Source organism: Lemur catta, chromosome 6 (genome assembly GCF_020740605.2).
Source record: "Lemur catta isolate mLemCat1 chromosome 6, mLemCat1.pri, whole genome shotgun sequence".
NCBI lineage: Eukaryota > Metazoa > Chordata > Mammalia > Primates > Lemuridae > Lemur > Lemur catta.
Window position 1 is genome coordinate 51,955,665 of NC_059133.1, and position 22,582 is coordinate 51,978,246.

At 43.7% G+C, this 22,582-nt stretch overlaps 1 protein-coding gene across 8 annotated transcripts; it reads right to left on the reverse strand.

The window, feature by feature from the left end:
• Positions 1-419: 419 nt before the first annotated feature.
• OS9 (OS9 endoplasmic reticulum lectin) lies at positions 420-20,612 on the reverse strand. 8 transcript variants are annotated; one of them, XM_045553498.1, is made up of 15 exons: positions 20,276-20,492; positions 19,663-19,839; positions 18,749-18,812; positions 18,547-18,623; positions 18,227-18,325; positions 5,300-5,510; positions 5,075-5,176; positions 4,756-4,856; positions 4,504-4,555; positions 3,740-3,828; positions 3,275-3,505; positions 2,759-2,948; positions 1,743-1,907; positions 1,487-1,599; positions 420-1,194 (listed from the first exon to the last, which is right to left on the reverse strand). In XM_045553498.1, the coding sequence occupies exons 1-15, from the start codon at positions 20,435-20,437 to the stop codon at positions 1,069-1,071; spliced, it is 1,959 nt and encodes a 652-aa protein (XP_045409454.1). In that variant the 5' UTR covers positions 20,438-20,492; the 3' UTR covers positions 420-1,068. The 8 variants fall into 8 exon arrangements, with proteins under 8 accessions (XP_045409454.1, XP_045409452.1, XP_045409453.1 ...); XM_045553496.1 differs by having other exon boundaries at positions 3,230-3,505; XM_045553497.1 differs by having other exon boundaries at positions 5,075-5,179.
• Positions 20,613-22,582: the final 1,970 nt, after the last annotated feature.

Sequence of the window (22,582 nt, forward strand, 5' to 3'; positions counted from 1 at the left end):
GACAAAGGGGTGTGGGTGGCAAATGGAATCTGGAGCACATTGCAGGAGAGGGTTCAGCAGGAGGGAGGTCTGAGTGTCGAGGGGTAACTGTGGTGTGTATTTTGGCTTTCAGGATATAAATGGGGAGAGGATAGGGAAGGAATTGGTGCTAAAGAAGGGAAGGAACAGAAGCAGAGAGATGAGGAAAAGAAGGGATGACAGTCCTGCAAGTGTCTCTTTAAATCCTCGCCAGGCTAGTTGGCTTTGCTTAGCTGTCCTGGTCTCTCCTGTGTACCCTGTCCCCCACTGATACCACCTGGAAGGTGTGAAGCAAGGAACAGGATCAGAGAATGTGCCCTCCACCTCGAAAAGAACACCAAGCCTCTTCCCTGCTTGAGCCCCCGCCCGACCTATGCTCCCCACCAGAAAAGGCTGCTGGATTGATGGTCCAGTTCTTTATTTTGAAACCTGATTGTTCAAGAACATGGTGGGTTCTGTACCCCACTCTTTTCGCCGGGATTGTGTTGGAGGTGATGGGCGACATTCTCCCATTTCCTCAGCAACAGAGGTGAAAGCTCCTCAACTCAGAAACACAGATTGTAGGGGACAGTGTGGACAGGGAAAGGGAGAAGGAAATCCCAAGGCAATCCAAGGGACGGGGTAAAGTGACTCCACACAGCAATGGGGGCAGGAAGTGAGGGCATTTGCTCTCTGAGGGCCTGCCAAACTGCCCTGCTGTCTGTGCTCTCTCTACCCTACTCCACTCAAAAGACCTGACCGAATCTCTAGGTGGGGAGAAGGAAAGAATCCTATCCTATCGTTAGGGGATGATGACAGGAAAAGCCAACGAGGAAAGCAAGGGGACTGGGGAAGAGCCTGGGAGAGCAAAACTCCCAGGCCTGGTGAGGCTGGAGGGCAGCAGCACTCACCCCATGACCCTCCACACCCCCAGAGCTGGGGCCACCAGGTCCACAGCTCAGCTCTGCCCTGCTGTTTGCCTTTAGGGGTCCTGGGGTGGGGAGGTGGGGAGGAGGCAGGCCAGTCTAGGAAGACTCTGGACTCCCTGGAGGGCCAATTGCAGTGGAGGTCTCAGAAGTCAAACTCATCCAGGTCTCCCGTGCCCTCCCCGCCTTGAGAGCCCCACACCCGGCGGTAATTGCTCTCCAGATCTTTCTGCCGCTGGCGCTCCTTCTGGGCCTCTTCAGCTCCCTGCACCTAGAAGGAGACGGTGGGGTGGGCTGGAGTCGCTGACTGTCAAGCCAAGGGAAGCGGTGGGTACTTGAGGTTCCAGGGAAGTCCTGGGACTGGCAGCAGCCAGTGGGGGGCGGGCTATGCCTGAGAGGCAGCACACTGAGCCACCAGAACCCTGGCTTGGCTTCCAGAAGAGTAAACTGGCAAGGCTGGGATGTGGCTGTGTGCCTCCTTTTCCACCATGCTTGGGCTACCTCAGTGGGCTGGGAGGGGGAGGGCTGGAGGGCCAGGACTGGGTGGAGGGGAGGCCTCTCACCAAGATATTGAAGAATATCTCCTTGAGGCTTTTTGTGTCCTCATCAGTCAGCCAACGTGCGTCCTCTTCAGTCCCTTCGGCCCCTGGCCGGACAATTTTGATCTCAATCTTCCCTGGAAAGGACCAGTATGGCAGTGAGACGACACGATGGCTGGGAACCTCAGGGCAGGCCCCGTATCCCCCAGGTCCCCAGCCCCTCCGCTTCCGGCGGCAAGCCCTTCCAACAGCGCCGAGTCCAGCGCCCTCCAGGGCCCACCTTCGGCTGTGAGTCCCTCCCTCTCCAGCAGCTCCTTCACCAGCCCCTCGATTTGTTTCAGCTGTGGGTTTTCCCGTTTCATCTCGAGGACAGTCAGATCCTGATTGGGGCCTCCGTGACGGAGCTTGGTGACCCGGACCCGGACTCTGTGCTCAGGATCCTCCTCTTAGAGGGGGAGACACATAGGGAGACACAAAGCACAGCCGTGACTCCAGGGTTAGGGGCCGTAGTGGTCACCTCTCCCTAATCATCAATTGCTTTGGCAGCTATTCCATCTCACACCTATATGAGCCAGGGCTCAAAAAAACTTGCATCCCCCCTTCTAATTATAGTCTATAGCACTCCCTCCACCAATTGCAGCCTTCCTGCTTCCCCTCTACCCAGTAATTCTGCCCATCACCTACAGGAAAATGACTGTGTTTTCTGAAACAAAAATCAAGACACCTGAATGAACAAAGAAGTTTTAAGAAGCAGGTTGGAAAACTGTGGTCTGGTCCTCCACATGTTGGTAGTTCAAAGACATTTCAATGTTTAGAGAAGGAGAAAGAGAGAGATGGAAGATTTGACACTGGAACATTCCATTTGTCTGATCTCCATACCCACAGAACCCCGTGGAATGGACAAAAAGAGGTGCAGAAGGAATAGAATCTATCCAGGCTATTGGCTCATGTGCAGCTGGGCTGGCAGATGTGGGGTTTTCATCATACAGGCTCATATTCAGTATCTGTTGATCACCCACTATGTGCCAGGTAGAGCGCTAGGCACTGGGTGTATGGGAGCAAACCAGGAAACAAGACAGACATGCTCTAAGAGCTGCTTTCCAAAAGGATGAGAAAGAGGAAACCATGCCGAGGGATGAAGGTGGTGGGAAGAAGGCAACAGTGAGAATGGTGCCCAGAAAGAGGGCAGAGGATGTGTACTCTCAGCAGGGAAAGGACGTGGTGCCCTCTGGGAACAAGACCCGCTGAAGGGTGAAGACAACTGACTGGCTGCTCCTCCTTGTTTGATGCTCTCACCTGTAGGTTGGGGTGATGGCGAAGGCTTTTTGGGGACAACTCTCCTTTTCTTGTGCTTCTTCACCAGCTCTGGACTCTGTTTTTCCTCCAGCCTTTTGATGAGTTTGTTGAGAGTGGATGTCAGAGCCAGCATTGCCCGATCACGCTCTGACTCCTTCTTCAGCCCTTCTGGGTCCAGCTCCTTCTCTGTCTGGAATACCCAAGAGGGGGTGCAGAGTCAAGGGTCTGGGGAGTGGGGAAGGCTAGTGGTCCATGCTCCAGAGGAGAGTCTAATATTTAAGTCCCATCCCTCTCTCTGATCCCCCTTCCCCTCCAACCCTCTCTTAAGTAAGGAAGCAACTACCATTTCGGAGTGCCCTGTCCTATGCCCAGGCCGTGCTGGGTGCCACCCTTTGTTCTCCTTTAGCCCCTGGCCGTCCCACCCGCGGGAGCAGGAGCTGTGGGAGTGGCAGGCGTAAAGGCTGGGCTTGCCTCCTGGATGATGTTCTCCAGCTCCTGCTCCATGCCAGCCTTCACCTCTGAACGGAGCCGGTCTCGGTCTGATGGGAGCAGTATCCCTTCCAGTTCCTTCTCAAATTCTCCCAGTAACTGCCGTTCGTCCTCATCTTCATCTTCATCCTCATCATCGTCCTCTTCTTCCGCCTCACTCTGATGCTCTGCATCACCCTTTTCCTTCGTCTCTGTTTCCCTTTGAGGGACTTCTGCAGCATCCTCTGTAGGCTGCTCCTGGCCTGCATTTGGCTTCCCCTGGGTGGGTGGGGATTATTGGGGAGAAAGAAGTAGACAGTTAGGGTTTCAGCAGAGACACATGGTGGGGGCAGACAGAACAGTGGCAGGGGTGTGTGGTAGCAGGGGGACTCGGGAGGAGCGATGGAAGGGAGTCAGCTCTATTGAGCCTCCGTCAGGCCCAGGTCAGGGCGGTTTCTCAAATGCTGCCAGCTGGGAGGCAGTTTCCACCCCTCCCTTGAGCTGGACCCATACCTTTTTTGTTCCACTTTTCAGCTCCTCTATCAATCGAATCAAATCCGCAGGACTCCGAATGACCTTGACCTGCACGTTGTTCTGAAAATCTGAAATGAATAATCATGGACCCGCTGTGTTTTAAATTCTCTTTTGATTCCTAAGGAGAGGCAATGAAAGACCAAGGAAGGACATGGTTCCTGCCTCTTGGAGCTGGTCAGTGAGTCAGGGGCAAGAACACTCCTGCAGAGAGCACTGTCCTACGGTGGACGTGCAGGTGGGAGAGAGGGATGCTATCAAGCTCAGCCCCCAGCTCTTCCATGCCCTTCTGAGGCCCTTCTGGCAATCACTCCAGTTTTTAGGACAACAGAGGAGATTGTGGGGCCAAGGGCTCTTATTCCCTGGATCCAGTTCTCCTGTTCCTACAAATATTAACCATTCATTGCCTACTCACTTTCAGGCATTCTGCTATGAATTATAGATTCATTCTCATTTAATGTCATAACCTTCTAAGGCAGGGGTTATTACTCACATTTTATGGGTAAGGAAATTGAGGTTAAGTGCAATTGTCCAGGATAAAAAAGTCAGCAAGTAGTGGAGCCAGTGTGTTCCGCTACCTCCCTAAAATAGCATTATTGTCTACAGAGAACAGTAACTCCTATAAAAATGAATTCACTGCTGGCCTGGCTGCCCAACCTCCCTCCCAGTGTTTAGCTCTACCCTCCACCCCACCCCTGTAAATCCTAAAACACGCTCAGTGAAGGAGACGTGGAGGGTGACCTCACCATTGGGAGAGCCTGGAGCTGGATCTGCTGCCTCAGGGTTTGGGTCCTGCTCCTGATGAGGAGAAGAAACCAGAGTCAAGTATGATGGCTTGTTTATGCCCACCATACTCTTAAGGCAATGGTTCTGGGGAGATCCCTGCATTCCTACATGAATGGAGGTCACCTCATAATGACCTCAGCTCCAGTGACCCTCCCCATCCCAAAGCCCAGGTGCAGCCTCATCAGAGAAGCAGGTGGGACACTGCTTCTCACCTCAGCCTGCACCTCCTCTCCCCCTGTGGCCTGGTCCTCTGGCTCATGAACCATCTTCCAGAAATCCGATTCCTTACTGTCATCCTTGCTTGGGCTTGCACCTGGGGTACAGAGCACAGGGAGAGATCTGAAAGGAGGGGAGAAATGGAAAGGAACAAATAGGATGGGGTACATTCCCCTCCTCTGTTACCATGGGATTAGGGTCCATGGTACTCCTCCATCCCACGTCACTCTTCCCTTCCCCTGTACGGGACAATCAGATCAGGGGAAAGGAAGAAATACAGATAAGTTTCATGGCACAGATAAAACAAGGTCCTACCTGTTCTCTTTGGGGGTACTGCTCCAGACTTGGTCTCACTCCACATTTGGGGGTCCAGATCTTGCAGCTCCTCTATGATTTTATCTCCATACTGCTTTGAGTCTACTGAAAAATGGCATGCAAGCAGGCTAAGAACACATCCCTCTGGGCTATTCACCGACTACTCCGTGTTCTGCCTGCCCCTCCCCACATCCTCCTTCTGCTCCTCCTCTTCTAATTACTCACCAGCTTGTCTCTGAATGTAGGCCATGTACTCCTCAGGCTGCAGGGAAGGGTGACAGAGAATGGCCTGGGGAGTGGCACTGGCTGGGGGCCGAAGGAGAGGGTGGGGGCAGAGCCGAGAAGTCCGAATGGTCAGCACATAAGAGCAGGACAAGGGCTCATCCACACGATCAATGTAGTCCCCAGAAATACCTGCACCCTCGTCACAGAGGAACTGCCAGGAAAAAAACGGAAGATATGTTGTAATTACCACCAATAATTAGTTATAGTTCTTAGAGCAGCTATCTTTCATTAAGCATTTATTATGTTCAGGCAGTGTGCATACATTGTGTCTGTGGCAATTTACATACTTTAGCTCAATTATTTTTTTTTTTTTTTGAGACAGAATCTCACTTTGTTGCCTGGGCTAGAGTGAGTGCCGTGGCGTCAGCCTAGCTCACAGCAACCTCAAACCCCCGGGCTCAAGTGATCCTACTGCCTCAGCCTCCTGAGTAGCTGGGACTACAGGCATGCGCCACCATGCCCGGCTAATTTTTTCTATATATACTTTTAGTTGTCCATATAATTTATTTCTATTTTTAGTAGAGATGGGGTCTCGCTCAGGCTGGTCTCGAACTCCTGACCTAGAGCGATCCACCCGCCTCGGCCTCCCAGAGGGCTAGGATTACAGGCGTGAGCCACCGCGCCCGGCCACTTTAGCTCAATTATTACAAAAACCCAGTGAGGGAGATATTGGTATCTAAATTTTGTGGCTCAAGAAATTCAGGTTTGGGCCAGGTGTGGTGGCTCACACCTGTAATCCTAGCACTCTGGGAGGCTGAGGCAGGAGGATTGCTTGAGCTCAGGAGTTTGAGACCAGCCTGAGCAAGAGTGAGACCCCATCTCTACTAGAAATAGGGAAAAAAAATGGCAAAACAAACAAACAAAAAGAAACTCAGGTTTGATGCAGGCACTTGTTCAGGCTGACCAGCTGATGATAAGTGGCAAAAACAGGAATTGAACTCAGGCAGTTCAACTATAGGTAACCTGATAATTTTTGTTTCACATTCTTGCTTTATATAAATGTGGCATACATATATACTTATAAATATTTGCTTTATATATATTCTTTTTTGTATACATATGTATATACATATATTTTAAAATATGTGCATATGCTAAAGACTTCAGGCAGTTCTAACATCCTTATGCCATTCAGAAAGAATAAAGATACTGATTAATGTTGCCCTTTGATAAATTAAGCATGCACCATTGTAATCTCTTTCTTTTTAGACAGGGTGTCGCTCTGTTACCTGGGCTAGAGTGCAGTGGTATCATCATAGTTCACTGCAGCCTCCAACTCCTGGGCTCAAGCGATTCTCCTGCCTCAGCCTCCTGAGTAGCTGGGACTATAGACATTCACCACCATGCCAAACTAATTTTTTATTTCTTGTAGAGATGGGGTCTCACAGTGAGCCACTGCATCCGGCCCACCATTGTAATTTCTAAAGTAACTATTAAAAGTAAAAGAAAGAGAGGTCCTGCTTCTGAAATGGCAGCATAAGGGACTTTGCAGACCCACTCCCTAGTCAAATCCCATAACTGGTAGAAATTTAAAAAACAAAACATTTAAACTCTTTGGAAATTTTCCTAAAGACATACAACAAATGAAGAAAAGTTTATTTAAGGAAATCTACTAAATCTTGACAGTGAGAGTTTGTGGCACTTGAGTCATGACCTGCTCCCTCATTCTATGCCCACCACTCCCCAATCCCCACGCCATAGAGAGGAGCTGCACTCCAGGTGAGTATGGTCCTAAAAAAAAAAAAAAAAAAAAAAAATGGGGCTTCCTGTTCCCTCAACGTCCAGTCACAGGATATAGTATTTCAATGGGAGTGGCCACCAATATTTCTCAACCCCTCCCCAGCTCCAAGGTGCAAAGACTAAATTCCTGGAAAATGTGGTCAAGAGAACAGGGCTCCCTTATTCCACCCAGCCCCACTCATGGGGCAGAGGCTTTACTTCAAGCGCATAGGACAAGCATATTGAGACCCTGATTGACCTCACCTGAGCTTGCTCATAGGGTGGCGGTTTCACAAAAGGAGATGCAAATGGAGAAGACCAGAGGCTATCATCCCTGCCCAGCTCCCTGCTCAGAAAGCAGGAATGTTGCTCCAGGAGAAGCAAACCACTGTCCCTCACACCAGCTCCAGAGCAGGGTCTTAGAGATTTTGTCTGGGGGAGAGGCAGTCCATAAGAAGAGAGCTCCAAAACTCTCTCCAAAAAGCCTAACTTTATGTGAAACAGAGTATGGGGAAGTTCAAATCTAAGGGGTGCTCAAAAAAATGGAGATTTTTGAGTAGGAAGCAATTAGAGGAGGCTGGTTGCTCTATTAGTACAACCAGCTAAACCGTAGGTCAGCTAGTTTAACAGGGAGAACCAAGGAAAGACAGCAACTATGAGCCCTCCTAGATCAGAACAAACCTAAAATATTTGCCTCAAAAACCACCCCTACAAAGGGGTCCACATTTACTTGGATCATACTATGGAACAACTTATGCCTCACATGTCAGAAACGATAGAGCAGTCAGCTGGCAATTAGTGGTGCCTAACAGCTGCGTGTGACACCAGCAGAGGCAGACAGTTTAACAGATTAGCAAAAAAAAAAAAAAAAAAAACAGTCAAAAAGAGCTCTGCTGAACTCACTGTCATCTAGGGTGACTGCATGCACGGCCCCAACTGTGCCCTCAGAGGACACACACCAGAGACTTCGTATTGTGGAGGAAAGAGACTTCACTAAAGTAGTCCAACCAAGTCATTGAACAAATAAACATGCAAACAACAAAGTCATACTGTGGGGTAAAGGGCAGGAATCAGTATCTGAGGTAGCTATAATAAATATATTACCTAAAATGTCCAGTTTTCAACAAAAAAATAATGACACACATACAGAAACAGCAAAGTGTGACACATATGTAGAAAACAAATGCAGGTAACAGAAACCACTTCTGAGAGGACCCAGATGTTGGATTTCACAGACTTAAAAGTAGCCATTACAAATATGTTCGCAAAATTAAGAATTAAAATCACACAAAGTGTGTTCTCTGACCACAATGAAATGAAATTATAAATAAATAACAAATCTTGGAAATTCAAAAATATGTAGAAATTACACAAAATACTCCTAAGTAACCAATGGATCAAAGAAAAAAAAAAAACAAGAAAATTAGAAAATACCTCAAAATGAATGAAAATGAAAACACAGTATGTCAAAACTTATAGGATGTGGCTGAAGCAGTGCTTAGCAGGAAATTTACAACTGTTAACAAAAATATGTTTTAAAAAGAAATCTCAAATCCATAACCTAAACTTCCACCTTGAAAAACTAGAAAAAGAAGAACAAACTAAACCAAGAGCAAGCAGAGGAAAGGAAAAAATGAAGATTAAAACGGAAATAAATGAAATAGAGAATAGGAAAACAATAGAGAAAATCAAGAAAATTAAGAGTTATTTTATTTTTAATTATTGTGCATACGTTGTAGTTGTACACACTTATGGGATACATGAGATATTTTGATACAAGCATACACTGTGTAATGATCAAATCAGGATAATTGGAAGAGCTGATTTTTGAATCAACAAAAGTGACAAAACTTTAGCTAGACCAACCAAGAATACATACAGATTTAAATTAGTACAATCTAGAATGAGAGGATTAATCCTCTATTCTATTCACTTTTATTAACCTTACAGAAATAAAAATGATCATAAATGAGTACTATTCACACTTATATGCCAGGAAATAAGATAACTTCAACAAAATGGACCAATTCCTAGAGAGACACAAACTACCAAAGCTGATACAAGAAGAAAAGTAAAGAGATAGAATTAGTAATAAAAAATTAGGGCCGGGCGCGGTGGCTCACCCCCTGTAATCCTAGCACTCTGGGAGGCCGAAGTGGGTGGATCGTTTGAGCTCAGGAGTTCGAGACCAGCCTGAGCAAGAGTGAGACCCTGTCTCTACTAAAAATAGAAAGAAATTATATGGACAGTTAAAAATATATATAGAAAAATTAGCCGGGCATGGTGGCGCATGCCTGTAGTCCCAGCTACTCGGGAGGCTGAGGCAGGAGAATTGCTTGAGCCCAGGAGTTTGAGGTTGCTGTGAGCTAGGTGATGCCATGGCACTCTAGCCCGGGCAACAGAGTGAGACTGTGTCTCACAAAAATAAAATAAAATAAAATAAAATAAAGTAAAGTAAAGTAAAATAAAATAAAATAAAATAAAATAAAATAAAATAAAATAAAATAAAATAAAATAAAATAAAAATAAAATTAGACACCAAGGCCAGATGGGTCCGCTGGTGAATTCTACCAAACATTTAAAATTAATAAATACTGCTGGGTGCGGTGGCTCAAGCCTGTAATGCACTCTGGGAGGCTCAGGTGGGAGGATCTCTTGAGCTTACAAGTTCAAGACCAGCTTGAGTAAAAGCGAGACCCCATCTCTACTAAAAATAGAAAAATTAGCCCAGCGTTGTGGTGCACTCCTATAGTCCCAGCTACTTGGGAGGCTGAGGCAAGAAGATCACTGGAGCTCAGGAGTTTGAGGTTGCAGTGAGCTAAGATCATGCCACTGCTCTCTACCCAGGGGGACAGAGTGAGACTCTATCTCAAAAATAACTAACTAACTAAATAAATACCATTTCTTCACAAGCTCTTCCAAAAAACAGAAGAGGAGGTAATACTCTCCAACTCATTCTGAGGCCAGTATTATTACCCTGATGTCAAATCCAGACAAAGACATCACAGGAAAAGAAAATCTCAGACCAATATCTCTTATGAATTCAAACCCCAAAAATCTTCCACTGAATTCACTTTAATTCATATTAAAAGGGTTATATATTATGACCAACTGGGATTTATCCCCGTAGTGCAAGTAGAGTTAAGGCAAAAAGTAAATTAATGTAATACAGTTTATCAATAGAATAAAGGACAAAAACTACATGGTCATCTCAATGTATGAATTCGCCTGTAAAGTCAAGTTAGCCTAGGTTTTCTTTGTGGGAAGATTGTGAACTACTGATTCATCTTCTTTAGTAGTTTTTGGAATATTCAGTTTTCTATTTCTACTTGGGTCAGCTTTAGTTATTTTTTTTTTAAGAGTTTGTCCATTTCGTCTGCTTTTTAGATTTATCAGCATTAAGTTGCTCATGATATCCTTCTATCGTTTCCTTACTCTCTATGGCATCTGTAATTAGATTCTTTTTTTCATTCTTCATGGGTTATTTTTGCCTCATTTGCTATTGGTAAGTCTCATCAGAGATTAGTCAGTTTTATTAGTCTTTTCAAAGAACCAACTTTGTACTCTGTTGAGCTTCTATTATTGTATTTGTTTTCTATTTTATTAATTTCCACTCTGATCTTTACTTTCTTTCCTTCTACTTTTTTGAGTTTATTTTACTGTTTATTCAACTTCTTAAAATGAATGCCTAGCTCATTCATTTTCAGCTTTTCCTCTTTTATATCTCTTATAAATTTCTCTATAAATCATTTAATTTCAAATTAAAACATAAGAAGGAAAAATTAACAAAACTGCCAAATTCACCATCACAGTGGGGATTTTAACACACCTCTTTCAATTGGTCAACTCAAAATAAAATTAATAGAAAGTTTGAACAATACAATTAGAGTCTTCAACTGAATAATTAGAGTACACATGCTGTTAAGCACAAACATACCATGTTTTAAAATTCACCACAAAGAAAGTCCCAACAATCACCAAAAAAAAGAATCATTGGCACAGTGGCATAAAATTAGAAATCAATATAAAAACAACAAAAGTAAAACACATCTGTTTAGAAATATAATAAGCATAATTCTAAATAAGCTTTGAAGTAGAAATCACAATGAAAATGGAAACACTAATATTAAAACTTGAGGGATGTAACCAAAATAGTACTCAGAGTTCAATGTTTACCTTTAAATGCATCATTAGGAAAGAAGACAGACTGAAAATTAGTGAGGCAAGCATCCCACTCAAGGAGTTACAAGAACAGTGGCAACTTGTATCATGGACAAAAGGATAATCTCTCTAATATATAAAGTGCTCTTATAAATTGAGAAGAAAAAGGCCAACAACGCACGAGATAAATGAGCAAAGAATTTGGATGGTTAAAAGGAAAGACTAAAGAAGTAAAGAGAGACAAACCGCTCTTAAATATGAGTAAGATTACACATCATTTCTTAAGGGAAATGCAAGTTAAAACCACACTAAAAAATTATTCTTTGATGCCTAGCTGATGACTGGCCAACATCCAAAAGTTTAAAAATATACAGGGTTGGCATGGGTATAGGGAAATCAGCATTCTCATACATTGCTGGAGGGGATTTACCTAGGCAGAGCAACTTGGCAGCACATATCAAAATTACACAAATCTGCTTCCAGGAACTTAATCTACATATGCTCTGGAGGTACAAGATTATTTACTGCAGCACTTTTATATTAATAAAAGATTTAAAACAACCTAAATGTCCATCAGCAGAGAACTGTTTAGATAAATGATCATACAACTGTATAACAGAATAACAGCAAACATATACAAGAACAAGGAAGCTTTTTATGTATTGATTTGGAAAAAGCATAAAAATGCAGGCTTATAAGTGCATTTTAAAAAATTTCAGAGTATAAAAAGAAACTAACAATGATTACCTTTCTTATTAGGATGAGAACAAGCTGATGAGGGGCAAAGGTGTATTATGAGTTTTTTCTAAAAAGTCTTACCCCCGAAATGAAAAAATTAAAAACCTGAGAAAATGAATTAATTTATTATATTAAAAAACTCAAAGATGAAAAACCATATGACCATCTCAATAGACACAGAAAAAGCATGTGTTAAAATTCCACACTTACCCGTGGTGGAAAATATCCAGCAAACTAGGAACAGAATGGAATGTCACATACCTGATAAAGAGTATCAACAAAAAGCCTACAGGAAAACATCATGCAAACAGTGAAACTTAAGGAGCATTCCCTTTGAAGTCAGAAACAAGTCAAGGATGCCTACCATCAACACTTCTATTCCACTGGAGGTACGAGAAAAATGAAATGTATCAGGGTTAGAAAGGATAAAACCAAAACTGTCCCTATTTGCAGATGACATGATTATCCACATAGTAAATCCATGAGAATCTGCAAACTACTAGAAGTGAAAAAGTTCAACAAAGTTGCTGAATACAAGATCAATACATAAAACCAATAATGTGACAATACACCAGCAACAATCAGTAAGAAAATAGAATTTGTGAAAGATGCCGTTTATGATAGCATCAAAAACTATTAGGAGCCAGGCATGGCGGCTCACACCTGTAATCCTAATGCTCTGGGAGGCCGAGGTGGGAGGATTACTTGAAGTCAGGAGTTCAAGACCAGCCTGAGCAAGAGCAAGACCCCATCTCTAGTAAAAATAGAAAAAAATTAGCTGGGTATGGTGGCATGTGCCTGTAGTCCCAGCTGCTTGGGAGGCTGAGGCAGAAGGATAGCTTGAGCCCAGGAGTTTGAGGTTACAGTGAACCATGATGACATCACTGCACTCTAGCCCAGGTCACAGAGTGAGACTTTTCTCAAAAACAAAACAAAACAAAAAACTACTAGGTACCTGTATGTGTGAAATATCTGCATGCACATATAAGACACAAACACTGTAAGGTATCTATGACTAATCTCACATAAGAGGTGAATGAGTTTATAGAGAAAATTAAAATCTTTGGAAATAAATATCATGTTCATAGTGTGTAAAGACTCAATATTATAAAATATCAATTATCTCCAAATTAAACTAAAATTCAATATAATTCCAATCAAAATCTTCAAAAGGGTTTTTAACAGAACTTGGCCAATAATAGCCCAGACAATTTGAAGAACAAAGGGGAATGCATCCTATCAGATACCAAGATTTACTATAAAGCTACAGTAATTAAAACAATGTGGTATTGACATAGGAATAAACAGACTACTAAAACAAAAGAAAAGCCAAGAAGAAAAGCCACATAAATATGAGAACTTGGTAAATGACTGAGGTAGAACTATAAATCAGAGAGGTAAGTATGGACTATTCAATAAATAATGCTGGATGCCATGGCTCATGCCTGTAATCCTAGCTACTCAGGAGGCTGAGGCAGAAGGATTGTTTGAGGTCAGGAGTTTGAGACCAGGCTCAGCATCACAGCGAGACACTGTCTCTTAAAAAAAAAAAAATTAGCCAGGTGTGGTGGCCAGTGTCTGCAGTCCTAGCTATTCAGGAGGCTAAGGTAGGTGGATCACCTGAGCTTAGGAGGTTAAGGCTGCAATGAGCTGTGATGGAGAAAACAGCTTATGAATATAGATGCAAAATTCCTCAACTAAATAGTAACAAACCAAATTCAGCAGCATATTAAAAGCATTATACATCATGATTTATGTTAGATTTATTCCAAGAATGCAAAGATAGTTCAATATAGGTAAATCAATCTATATAATACATCATATTAATAGAATAAAGGAAAAAACCCCACATGATCACCTCAATTAATGCAGAAAATGTATTTGATAAAATTCAACATGCTTTTCATGTAAGAAACACTCAATAAACTAGGAATAGGAGGGAATGTCTTCAACTATTGATAAACTCCATATAAGAAAAACCCACAGCTAACCTCATAGTCAGTGGTGAAACACTGAAAGCGTTTGCCTAAGATCAGGAACAAGACAAGGATGCCTACTCATTACCACTTCTACTCAACACAGTACTAGAAGTTCTAGCCAGAGCAATTAGCCAAGAAAAAGAAATAAAAGGCATCCAAATTGGGAAGGAAAAAGTAAAATTATCTCTGTTCCCAGATGACCTGATCTTATACATAGAAAATCCAAAGAACACACAAAATTATTAGAGTTAATAAACAAATTGGCAGACTTACAGGATATAAAACCAACATACAAAAATCAGTTGTGTTTCTATACAGTTGCAATGAATAATCCAAAAAGGAAATTAAATTTTCTTTAATTTACAATAACATCAGAAAGAATAAAATACATAGGATAAATTTAACCAAGGAGGTGAAAATTTGTACACTAAAAACTACAAAACATTGCTGAAAGAATTAAAGACAACATAAATAAATGGAAACACATCATCTGATCATGGACTGAAAAGCTTAATATTGTTAAGATGATAATACTACACAACGTGATCTACAGATTCAGTGCAATCCCTGTCAAAATCCCAATGGTGTTCTTTTATAGAAAAATTTTTAAAAAGTCCTAAAATTCACATGGAATCTCAAGGGATCCCAAATAGCCAAAACAATCTTAAAAAGAGAACAAAGAGCACTTACACTTTCTGATTTCAAAACTTAATACAAAGCTATTATCATCAAAACAGTGTGGTACTGGCATAAGGATAGATATATAGACCAATGAAATATAATAGACCAGAAATAAACTCTCACATATATGGTCAATTGATTTTTGATAAGGATATCAAGAAAATTCAATGGGGAAAGGACAAGTCTTTTTCAACAAATGGTGCCAGGAAAACTGGATATCCACATGCAAAAGAATGAAGCTGGACTGTAACAAAAATGATACCGTATATAAAAATTAACTCAAAATGTATCAAAGACCTAAATTTAAGCAAAACTATAAAACTCTTAGAAGAAAACATAGGTGAAAATCTTCATAACCTTGGATTAGGCAATGATTTCTTCAGTATAACACCAAAATTTCAGGCAATAAAATCAAAATTAAAAACTTTTGTGCAACAAAAGACACTATTAAGAGAGTGAAAAGGCAACTAATGAATGGGAGAAAATATTTACAAATTACATATCTAATAAGGGATTAATATCCAGAATACTAATAGTACAAACAATATTAATATATAAAGAACTCAACACAACTCAACAATAAAAAACAATTCTATTCAAAAATGGGCAAAGGGGCCAGGCATAGTGGCTTACACCTGCAATCCTAGCATTCTGGGAGGCTGAGGAGTTCAAGACCAGCCTGGGCAAAAGTGAGACCCCATCTCTACAAAAAACAGAAAAATTAGCCCTTCATTACCTGTGACCTGTCCCCCCAAAACTGGCCAGCCTCATCTCCCACACTCCCCTGCTCACGATTATCCCCTCCAGTCCCTGTGACTATCAGGTCCTGGGATAGGCACGACCTCTTGCCTCCAAGGCCATTTGTACTCACTGAATCTTCTACCTGGAATGCCCTCTTCTTCTCCTCTCCCACCCCTCTACATCCTTATCCTCCAATTGTCAGTTCAAATATCACTTTTCCCAGAAGGCCTGCCCTTTACCCTAGATTTGGTTAGTTCCTTTTTTGTGTGTTCCTCTATGGTCTGTACTTCATCTGTCATCGTGTTCATCCTGCTTGTTGTGACTGTTTATTTAACATCTGTCTCCTCAGAGCAGGACTAGGTCTCTCGGTACTGTTTTATCCCCAGTTCTATTGCAGTGCTTGACATACGGCATATGTTCAACAGATATGAGAAAGATATGCAGTCTTTACCCTCAGTTCTTGGCCTACTGAAGGTACAAACACCCAAAGAAATCACTAGAATACAATGAAGTAAGTGTTGTAACAAACTATATATGTCTTGGATGCTTGTGGGTATATGTGGCTATACATACATGAAGTGCTGAAGGCACACAACTAACTAATTTTCTGGGTTAGTCAAGAAAGGTGACTTTGTTCTTTTTCTTCTTTTTAATCCTCTTTTACAGGAAAGTTGACATTTGAACCGGCTTATCACTCATTCCATTCATTCAATGAATAATTTCTGGGCACCTGCTTGATGGCAGGCACTATTCCAGGCACTGAGGATACGGCAGAAAACAAGACAGACATTATCCCTGCCTTCCTGAAGCTTATTTAAGTGGGAGCAGAGACCGATATTAAACTAAAACAAATAAAATAATTTCAGATAATGATGCATGCTTTGAAGACTATAAACCACTGTAGATGTTAACCAGGACAGGAGCAGCGAGGGGGGTGTGTGTGTGTGTCTTTGTTTGCTTATGTTAGGTTCCCTGTGGAGGTATCATTTAAATATAACCTGAATGAGGGGACAGAGCCAACCATTAACAATCTTTGGGAAGACTGCTCCGGGCAGAGGAAACAATGAGACCCACTGGTTCAAAGACAGAAAGAAGGCCAGTGTGGCAGAAACACAATGAGTATTTATATCTCCATCCCAGACCTTGTCCCTGAACTCCAGAGTCACAGAGCCAAATGCCAACTGGACATCACCACTAGGATATCGAATAGGCATCTCAACCTACATATATCCAAAACCAACCTAATTTCCTCCCCCAAATATGTTCCTTCACACTTTAGTAAATGACAATTCTATTATTCCAGTTGCTCAAGCCAAAAGCTTGGAGCCATCCTTAATTCTATCCCACATCCAATGTATCAACAAATCTTATTGGCTCTATTTTCAAACTATATCCAGAATCCAACCGTTTCCATCATCTCTACTGCCACCACCTTGGTCTGTGCTGAAACATTTGGATCTTATCCTTTGTGCAAGGCAGAATCACTGAAGGTTTTCCAGGACTGGGCAGAGAAGTGACACACGCTTACAGGTATGTTGGAACCAACTGGTAAATTTTGGGGAATGTTGCAAGATGGTTCACATCACATTGGAAGCTGGATTTGGGCACGGTGGGAGTATTTATACCACAGATATTGGCAAATATTATAAAATCAGGGCTCCCCCCTGCCCCTCAGAGATCTGGGTGTTCAACACAACTGCAGGTACAAATCTGTATTATGAAAAGATAACTCTGGTAGGTGTTATGTGGTTCTCTACAGGTGTGCATATTTGTGAATACATTAGAATCATGTGAGGACCTTTTCCCAACATACATATATATACACATACACACACATATCTGCCTAACTGCCTGCCTCAACTCAGCTAGGGACCACCAGATGAGGAGCATTTGTTAAGAGGCTGTTGGGGTGGAGCTCTCTGAACCTTCACTGGTGCAGAGTGCTGCCCCCAAAAAAAAGAAAAAAAAAAAAAGGCTGTTGGGTGCTTTGGGAGACCAAAGTGGGAGGATTGCTGCAGCCTGGGCAACATAGTGATACCCAGTCTCTACAAAAAAATTTTTTTTAAAAAGTTAGCCAGGTGTAGTGGCAGACGCCTGGAGTCCCAGCTACTCAGGACACTGAGGAAGGAGGATTGCTTGGGCCCAGGAGTTCAAGGTTACAGTGAGCTATGATTGTGCCTCTGCACTCCAGACTAGGTGACAGCATGAGACCCTGTCTCAAAAAAAAAACAAAAAAACAGTGAGAGATAAAAGTACTAACCATAGGAAAGCAGAGGAGAGTTTTGAAAGATTATCTAGAAGTCGAGAGAATGGGCTTTGTTATTTACTCTAAAAAAGCTAGATTCCTTTCCTTCATCTCACTTCCAGACTCTGTGATTCTCCTGTTAACATCTGTCTTCCCCTCTAGACTATGCAGTCCATGAAGGCAGGGGCTGCATATTTGCTCACCACTGTATCTCCAGAGCTGAGCCCAACGCCCCAATGCCTGCATATGCAGCAAAACTTCACTGAAGAGTTGTTAAATGAAGAAAGGAGGCACAGTGTGAAGGAAAAGGAAGAGACAAGGATGATACTCAGGTTTATATCAATAGCTTACATGACAGAAAGAAGAAATGTGGAAAAAAGATTAAGTGTGGTTGGAGGTATGGGGACAGGATCTGGAAAATGTTGCTTTGAAGTGCCTCTGAATATCCAGGCAATGACATCTATCTGGCAGCTGGAAATATGCTTTAAATTTTGGGTTTGGAGTTTGGTAGAGACCCTCCTGACTATAAGATGCAACCCTGTGCTCTTCCCTTAGAATCTGAATTGTCACTAAGAGAGTGTCAATTTCCCTCTCAAGACTCACCCGAACCTCAGCCTCCCGGGGCCTCCCATTGAGGTCACACTTGGACCCGTTGCCGTAGTTCTGGCTGTGGTAGCGTTTCAGGCGATGCTGCTTGGATGCCTGAAGAAGACATCAGGAAGAAGGGGCATGAGAAAGACAGCAAGGTGAAAGAATGGCACTGCACCTCCACAGGAACAGGGAATCGAGGTCCCAGGGGACTTTGTCCTAATTGCCACCAAGCCCCAGGAAACACATCAGCTAATCCTGACCCTCCCCTTCTTGTCAGGGCTCTCAATCTGCAAGCATGACCCCTTTCTCTCCCAATCCCACACTCCTGCCACCTTGGCTGTTTCATCATCCCAGTTGAAGGCTGATTGGTAGTAGCCGAGATAGAGGACTTCACCTTTGATCTCTGAATCTGCAAGAGAAGCCACAGTAAAACACAATTACTTTCTTTTAAGAGGACTAGGAGGGGACAAGGCAGGGAGATCACTTTCCATGATATGATACTGAGGGCTTAGGGAAAATGTGGGAGTGAGTCACCTTCCATGTGGTACTGCTGTATGTGGCGTCCATAACAGAATTCATATGTCCACCAGTCCTTGGTCTGACAATTAAAAAATGAGCAATCAGGGGGATGGAGTGCAGATGTCTCTTCTTGGAACCAGGGTCTCCTGGCTCCAAGACACATAACCTCTCATCTACTGCTCATCTCCCTCCACTTCCCCACTCAATTCTCCACACTCCCAGTGAGGAGGGAGAGCTGTTTTTCTTCTGTGACTCAGAGAGATGCCTCTAAAATCTGTTTTCTGCCTGTGGTCTTTCCATTCCTCCTCAAGATTTTTTTGGTCCTTCTTTGCCCTCCATAAGGATAAGAAATCAGGGTAACCTTGAAGTACTCGTATCAGGGAAACATAGAAGGCTCCCAAATCAAACACTAATTGAATTTCTACAACATCCCTTGCATTGTTCCACTGGGAATACAGCTGTGAACAAGATAAACTCCCTGACCTCATGGAGCTTGCATTCTGGTGGTGGGATTCAGACCAAAAATAAACAAACTGGTTCAGTTAATAAGATGGTTTCAGATCATGAAAAGTGCCATAATGAAAATAGGATACTGGGGCAGAGAGCGATGGGGCAGGGTGTGACTTTACCAGGTAGGCTTCTTTAAGGAAGTACCCCTCCTATCACACACTGACTATCTTTAAGCATCTCAATCTTGCTTTAACCATTTTCTGAGATCTTCTATCCTAACCTTCCCCTACATTCAGCAAAGTGTCATCAGTGATTACAAGATTCTTTGCTTCTTTCCTGTCTGTATAATCTTTATACTCCTCCAATGGCCTTTTTAACTCCTACAGGTCCCCTAGATCCCGCCTCATTCACCGGCACTACGGTTCTCAGATGGGCTGCTACGTCCCAAGCCCCATTCCATTCATCCCAGTCCCTTTTACCTTCAGCAGGCAAGGAGCATGTCTCATTGGGCTCAACAACTCAGGGATCCCAGGCCCTTGGTAAGCAGGTGCTTCCTCCTCCTTTTCACGCTGGAAATGAATGGCTCCAGCTGGCAGGCGACATTCATAGCGCTGTTTGTACTTAGAGGAGACAATCACCACGTCCGAAGCTTGGCTCTGGGAAAGAAGGGAGGGTCGGGGAGCAGGGAGGCAAAGAAAGGCTGGGATCAGGGAGAACAACGAAATCCCTCTTCAGACCCTGGGGAAGAGCCCAGTCGAAGACAGAATGAGCCCCAAGTCCTCCAGCCGTAATTGGTGGGTGAGGGGAGCGAGCACTTCCGCACGGGGGCGGAGTCTGGGTGTTTCCATGGTGAACTGGGACCAGGAGGCTGACAGCGGGAGGCCCCACCCCTCCCAGTTCCTGACCCCCGGGGAAGGGGTCTCAGTCTGCGATCCCAGGAGTCGCCGTAAAAGCCCTACCCACTCCTACCTATTCTCTCCGATTTCCCCGAGGCTCTCGCCCCAACCTCCGCCTCCCCAGCTGCCCTTCTTCCTCTATCTCTTCCCCCTTCCTCTTCTGCCCTGGACCCTCGCCCTTGAATCGCCTCCTCACCTGCCCTCCCAGGACAGGCAACGGCAGGATCTCGATCCCATAACGCATCTCGTTCAGCTCCTCCAGGTTCAGGCTCCCGACCCCGCCAGTCAGACCTGCGGGTAACAGAAGCCCCAGAAGCAACAGCCCCAACAGACTGGACAGCAGCGTTTCCGCCGCCATCTTACGTTCCCCTTCGAATCGCGAGAAGCTCCTTCCGCCCTAAACCTGGCAGCGGCCTCACCCCGCCCATTAGCGCCGCAAGATTTCATTGGCTGTACGTTCCATCCCTCCCTCGTACCCTATTCCCATTTGTAAACGTGGCCCCCAAACCCCCGGGGAGGTGGATCACGACGATAAGCAACACCAATCGCTACGCGTGATTGGTCAGAGAGACCAACCAATCATCGACGAGATCAAACATCACCACCCCACCCCCACCCCTCACCCTCCCCAATTGCAGAGAGGCATGGTCATGGATGATCAGGGCCCTTTTAAGTTTTTCTCTGTCTTAGCCCAGCTGTCCCGGTCATCTCAATACTTTTTCAGATGTTTCTTGCTTGCTATCCCGCCCCCTGCCAGGCGGAGTATTGAGGCAGATGGGTGGGCGTGCGCAGTACCCCTGGAAGTTAGTTAATACTTGCTGCAAAACAAACAATTATACAGAAGCTTACTTTTTTTCATATATACATGCTACTTTAGGGCAATCAGATAATGTGTCAAAATCTCCCTTATGATCCGGCAGTTGTCTTCCAATGAAATTATCCTAAAGAAATAATGGGGGCAGCCGGGCGCGGTGGCTGCAGGAGCTAAGGTGGAAGGATCCCTTGAGCCCAGGAGTTCAAGCCCAGCCTGAGCAACATAGCAAGAGCCGGTCTATACTGGGGCTTCCAGTTAAAGATGGTGAGGGCAAATGCGTGTATTATTCTGCAGGCAATAGGAAAGGGAGAGAAGACAATAGCAACATTTTGGAATCCGGATATCAATCGGAAGAATGGTACCCGGTTTAGCAAACCTGCGAAAATTGATTCCGAAACAAAGGTAAACAAGAGCATGACTATATCTTTGGAAAGCCTCCTCAGGGGAATCTCGCTAGCCAAAAGAAAAGTCCCCAACATACTCTCATTAAGGTTCTCTTAATGAAAAAGACAATTAGAATGAATTCTACACTTAAGCCTTTGGCCTACATACCCCAATCCTCACCCCCACTTTCCAATCAGGCTTTTCTTTTCTTTTTCTTTCTTTCTTTTTTCTTTTCTTTCTTTCTTTCTTTCTTTTTTTTTTTTTTGAGCCCATCTTCTGCAAAACAATCAGCTTTTTATTTATTTATTTATTTATTTATTTATTTATTTATTTATTTATTTATTTATTTTTTGAGGCAGAGTCTCGGTCTTTTGCACGGGCTAGAGTGCCATGGCGTCCTCCTAGCTCACAGCAACCTCAAACTCCTGGGCTCAAGCAATCCTACTGCCTCAGCCTCCCGAGTAGCTTGGACTACTACTTGGACTGCTAAAATTAGCCACCATGCCTGGCTAATTTTTTCTATATATTTTTAGTTGCCAGATAATTTCTTTCTATTTTTAGTAGAGACAGGGTCTCGCTCTTGCTCAGGCTGGTCTCGAACTCCTGAGCTCAAATGATCTGCCCGCCTTGGCCTCCCAGAGGGCTAGGATTACAGGTGTGAGCCACCGCACCCGGCCGAAAGAGACAATTATTAATTCTAATGAAAATAAAAAGTTGTGCTAGAAAAGCTAAACATTTCGGTTTTCTTCAATATGGTAGATTAACTATTCAATTGATACTCCCACTAAAAACAACTAAAGAGTGCTGAGAAAAATGGAAATATCTTCTTGAAAACGTGGTAGAGGTCAGATGTAGTGGCTCACACTTGTAATCCTAGCACTCTGGGAGGCCAAAGCGAGAGGATTGCTTGAGGTCAGGAGTTGGAGACCACCATGAGCAAGAGCTAGACCCGTCTCCACTAAAAATAGGCATCGTGGGGTACACCTGTAGTCCCTACTTAGGAGTCTGAGGCAGGAGGATTACTTGAGCCCCAGAGTTTGAGGTTGCTGTGAGCTATGATGAGCTATGATGATGCCACTGCACTCTACCCCAGTGACAAAGTGAGACTCTGTCTCAAAAAAAAGGATGGTAGAGCCAACAAGACAGTAAAGAATTAATAAGCCAAAATCAAAATGAAGTCAAAATCCTAGAAAGCTATTCAAAATACTGCACTCACATTTGCTTGGAGGACGTTTGCCAAACTTGCAGACTTGAGCTTTCTTTATTTGTTTTCCAGAGGAAGGGATAGAAGACTCACCAGAGGTG

Coding starts and splice junctions, on each gene's coding strand:
- OS9 (XM_045553495.1), bottom strand. CDS start 20,437: ATGGCGGCGGAAACGCTGCTGTCCAGTCTGTTGGGGCTGTTGCTTCTG. Junction 18,624..18,748: donor ACAGCAGTACCACATGGAAG/GTGACTCACTCC, acceptor CTTCTCTTGCAG/ATTCAGAGATCAAAGGTGAA. Junction 18,326..18,546: donor GGGATGATGAAACAGCCAAG/GTGGCAGGAGTG, acceptor TGTCTTCTTCAG/GCATCCAAGCAGCATCGCCT.